The sequence below is a fragment of the Lontra canadensis genome, unplaced genomic scaffold (assembly GCF_010015895.1).
Source record: "Lontra canadensis isolate GAN:19392208 unplaced genomic scaffold, GSC_riverotter_1.0 scaffold59, whole genome shotgun sequence".
NCBI classification, from domain to species: Eukaryota; Metazoa; Chordata; class Mammalia; order Carnivora; family Mustelidae; genus Lontra; species Lontra canadensis.
In genome coordinates, this window is record NW_022631053.1 from 5,993,239 (window position 1) to 5,998,253 (window position 5,015).

General features: G+C 38.2%; 1 protein-coding gene across 1 annotated transcript; it reads left to right on the forward strand.

Moving 5' to 3' along the window:
* Window positions 1–754: 754 nt before the first annotated feature.
* Window positions 755–1,690, forward strand: LOC116878766 (olfactory receptor 8S1-like). The gene has a single exon (XM_032876516.1). It carries the CDS (start codon window positions 755–757, stop codon window positions 1,688–1,690), a length of 936 nt encoding a protein of 311 aa, XP_032732407.1.
* Window positions 1,691–5,015: the final 3,325 nt, after the last annotated feature.

A 5,015-nucleotide genomic window follows, 5' to 3' on the forward strand; every position in this document is an offset into this window, starting at 1 on the left:
GCTACCAATTTTTAAAACTTTATTATTATTTTGTGAATGTATGTTAAAATTAAATTACAATATGAAACCATTAAATAAAATGAAGGACATTTAAAATTAGAAAAATCCAGAACAATCCAATTCCACATCCAGTTTCTATTCCTTGATGTCTTATTGTCCTCCTATCCTATAATCTTGGCCCCTATGCCCATGATTATGTGCATACTTTTATCACTATCAATACCTTTATAATTTATTGTGTAGATATAGTCATGCTTATACACATACATAAGCACAACAAATAATCTCATTTACACTTTATCGAAAACAAATAGAAACAGTCAAATGGAAACTCACTTCTTGTACTCTTGACCATCTCTCCTAGACATAGACTAGACAAAGTATCTCTGCTCCTACCTAAGTCCTTTTAATCTAGACTTAATCCTACCTCAACTTCTCAAGTAATTCACTCCTGAAATTTTCTTCCCTACCTTCTTCTTATATCAGGAAACTTCTTTTCAAATGTATCACTCTAAACTACATAAAAGTATTATGGCTCCAAAAAAAGATTATAATCAAAATAGGATCTTGCCTTATTTAAAATATCAATGACAAGATGATGACCAAGAAATTACCTTTTAAATAACCAAATGTGGATTGGGAGACAGTAGTGAAAAGATATTCATGTAGGATAAAATCAAGGTGGTGGGGTACTGAGAGGCACTGAACGACTTTTGGTGGACCTTCTTGTTTTCCAGAGAGAATACTTCTCTATATGGCAATGAAAAACTACAGTGCTATCAATGAGTTCATTCTCCTTGGACTATCTACTGACCCCAAAATTCAGGACATACTCTTCATGCTATTCCTTCTGATTTATCTCTTCACTCTGATGGGAAATTTCTTGATGCTGCTGGTGATTAGGGCTGATTCCCACCTCCACATGCCCATGTACTTCTTTTTGAGACAGCTCTCCTTCCTGGACCTCTGCCACTCATCTGTCACAGTCCCCAAGATGCTGGAGAATCTACTTTCTGAAAGCAAAACCATCTTTGTAGAGAGCTGTCTGGCTCAGGCCTTCTTTGTGTTTGCCACCGGAGGTACTGAGGCCTGTCTGCTGGCTGTGATGGCCTATGACCGCTATGTAGCCATCACCTCCCCTCTGCTCTATGGCCAGGTGATGAGCAACCAGCTCTGTGTTGGGATGGTGTGGGGTTCCTGGGGCCTGGCCTTTGCTGATGCTCTCATCAATATCCTCTTGGCTGCCAATTTAGACTACTGTGAGGACCAGACTATTCCTTACTTCAGCTGTGAGCTGTCTTCTCTCTTCCTTCTGTCTTGCTCTGATACGTCCACCAACTTCAAACTCCTGCTCTGCTCCTCTGTCCTACATTTCTTTGGAACCTTCATTATGATTTTTTCCTCCTATGTCCGAATTGTCTCCACCATCCTGAGCATTAGCTCTACCTCAGGCAGAGGCAAGGCCTTCTCCACCTGCTCCTCCCACCTCACTACTGTGACCTTGTTCTATAGCTCAGGTTTCCTCAGCTACCTCTTGCCAACCTCAGGTTCCTCTCTGGAGATGATATTCTCCTTAGAGTACAGTGTGGTGACTCCCATGCTAAATCCCCTCATTTATAGCCTGCAGAACAAGGAGGTGAAGACAGCATTGGGAAGAATGTTCAGAAAATATTTTCATTCTTTCATGTAATAGACCCCAAGTCATGACTAAAGGGAACTGAACCACTATGCTACATGATCAAATAATGGACTTCAAGGAGAGTTTCTTGGTTGTCCATGATGTTAGATGCTACAGAGAACATGGTGGCATTTATTTCCTTGAAGATGCTTATGAAGAGGACAGAAAACTAATATCTCAGGATGATTAGTGTACATTCTTGTTCAGAAAAGGAGAAATGAATCAGATAGCCTTCTTTTTTAGGGGATCATTTTATAAAAATGTTAATTTATTTTTCATGTCTATGTGGACATCTGTTGCTATTGGCTCCTCATTACTCCTTCACACTTCTTCAAATAATTACATCTAAATCCTTAGGAAAACTAGTTTTTTCAAATACTTATCTGTAAAACGGGGTGATCCTGTAGTCTAGGATAGGCTAACTTTTCCGTCCCTTTCTCCTAACAGTGCGCTGAGGTAAGAATTAAAACCAAGACCCGAGTGAGGTTATTCAGAATCTTACTCTAGGAAATTCAAGTACTTAGCAGGAATAAACAACAAGAAAAGACAGCGTTTAGAACAGAGTCAATCTGAGTGTAATGCCTAAAGACACCATGAAATCCGGCTCCCCTAGCAGTTGTCCTTCCTGAGGTCATATTAATATAGTAAAAATATAGTAACAATTGTTTTATATATATAGTTACAATATAGTATTATATATATATATATAGTTATAGTAACTCTTGTAACAATAGCCAATTTGTTACATTTCTTTTTTTTTTTAAGATTTTATTTATTTATTTGACAGACAGAGATCACAAGTAGGCAGAGAGGCAGGCAGAGAGAGAGGTGGAGGCAGGGTCCCTGCTGAGCAGAGAGCCCAATGCGGGGCTCGATCCCAGGACCCTGAGATCATGACCTGAGCTGAAGGCAGAGGCTTAACCCACTGAGCCACCCAGGCGCCCCATTTGTTACATTTTTTAACTCATGTCAAGAAGTGTGCTAATAAATTCCTGTGATAGACAGGCTGGCCCCCCAAAGAGCTCCTCCTAAATCCCTGGAAACTATGAATATGTTATATGGCATTAGGGATTGAGCAGATGTATAAAATTATGGACCTTAAAATAGGGAGAGTATCCTGGATTATCCAGGTGGGTTCAGTCTAATCACATGAATCCTTAAAAGCAGGGAAAATTCTCCAGCTGTAGTCAGGAACAACAAGCCAGAAGGGAAGGTCAAAGATAATATAAGCATAAGAACTCAACCTGCCATTGTTACTTTAATCACGGATAAGGTCCATGAGCTGGAGATTGTGTGGCCTCTAGAAACTTAGAGCACCTCCCAGCCAAGAGCCAGCACAGAAACATGAACCTCATTTTGTGGAATTCATAGAATTGACTTCTGCCAAAAATCTGAATGATGTCTTCTCCAGATCCTTCAGGTAAGGCCTGCTGGCTTGATTGGGTCTTGTGTGATCCAGAACAGTGGAATCAGTTGAGCCCATCCAGATTCTGATATAAAGATCTCTGAGATAATATATTTCTGCCATTTTAAGTCACTAAATTTGTGGTAATTGTTATAGGGCAATAGAAAACTAATACAGTACCTTACTTTTGTTACCCTACTTAATCATCTCAACAGGTATGAGATAGGTTTATTGTTAATTTTCCTTTACTGGTGAGGAAATGAAGACGTTTGCCTGTCCAGTGACTCACAGCAAGGAAATGGTGGAGCTGGAGTTTAACCCATGCAGTTTGAACAAAGTCCATACTCTTAGTCACTGACTGCCCTCTCCATTAAGTCTACAAAGCTCATGGATCCTTCTTAAAATTATTTACTATCAGATGCAGTTGTTTACAATCAAAGAATGGTAACTGATACAGGTATCAAAGGTGAAATTAAGTCAACTGAATTAGTGAAATGCAAAGTGTTTAGAATTAGTTATTTGGTTAAGATTTGAGAAAACAAAGTATTTAGTATGCTACCCTTCCTCTTCTGTTTTATGAGTCATCCTTTCTCCCCCACCAAAACTTCCTTTTCTGCCTTTAGTCAGGTTATCCACAGGCAGTTTCTGTTGCTTTCAAAGAAAGAAAATTAGTTTTGAAATTGGAACTGGAGATTGATTTGTAAACAACTCCTCTCAGGGAAGTAAAGATATGTAGAGTTAGTTATTGTGCTAAGATGTGTACAATGAAGTGAATTGTCTTTTCATTTTTTTTCTGCTCATGATATATAATTGCCACCCTTAAGACCCATGATTGCCTGAAACAGTGGACATTGTGCTAAGCCTCTGAGTAAGGAGAAAATGCTAAAATTAAGCAAGTCCAAGAGAAAGAGGAATGCCAAGACTACAGGTCTTCTATTGTCAAGATAATTATTTCATTTCTTGATTTTTGACCTTCAGGTACAGAATGAACTTCAGGGCCTTTCTTTTCCTATCCTGAAAGGATATCTTTCATTTTATAGACACAAAGTAGAGTCTATACAAAATAACTCAGACTGATTCCATGAATTTACTATCACAACAGGTTGCTTATAGGCTTATAGGAGAATTAGATGTTTATCAGGGAACTGTATCATCTGAATAATTGAAATAATGACATCATGGAGAATTTGGAGGACCTAGAAAAAATGAACCTCCAATCCCTCTAAAGCTACAATGTCTACCTTGCTTAGCATGCTATCTCCCTAATGGAAGAAAGCTAGTTTATCATATGCTTTCACTTACTTGGGGAACATAAGGAATGACATGGAGGACATTAGGAGAAGGAAAGGAAAAGCAAAGGGGGGAAATCAGAGAGGGAAATGAACCATGAGAGACTGTGGACTCCAAGAAACAAACAGGGTTTTAGAGGAGAAGGGCGTGGGGGAATGGGTAAGCCTGGTGGTAGGTATTAAGGAGGGTACATACTACATGGAGCACTGGGTGTTATGCATAAACAATAAATCATGGAACACTGCATCAAAAACTAATGACATATTGTATGGTGACTGACATTAACACAATAAAAATTAAAAAAAAAAAAAGAAAGCTAGTAACTCCTCCTATCTTATATTCTTCTATGATGCTCTGTTGAAGCCTAGAATTCAAATTAACATGGCCTGAAAGCTAAAATCAGAACCAAAGAAGGAAAGAATTACACATAAAAGAAATAATAGTAATGGATGAATTTTATCTCAAATAATCTAGGGAATTTTTCTAGGAGTATATATTTCTCTTAACTGAAGCGTGTATATTTAATTTCTGTGTACTTTTTAAAAAATTTTTTATTTTTTTAATTACTTTTCAGTGTACTAGTATTCATTGTTTATGCACCACACCCAGCATTCCATGCAATACCTGCCCTCCACAATACCC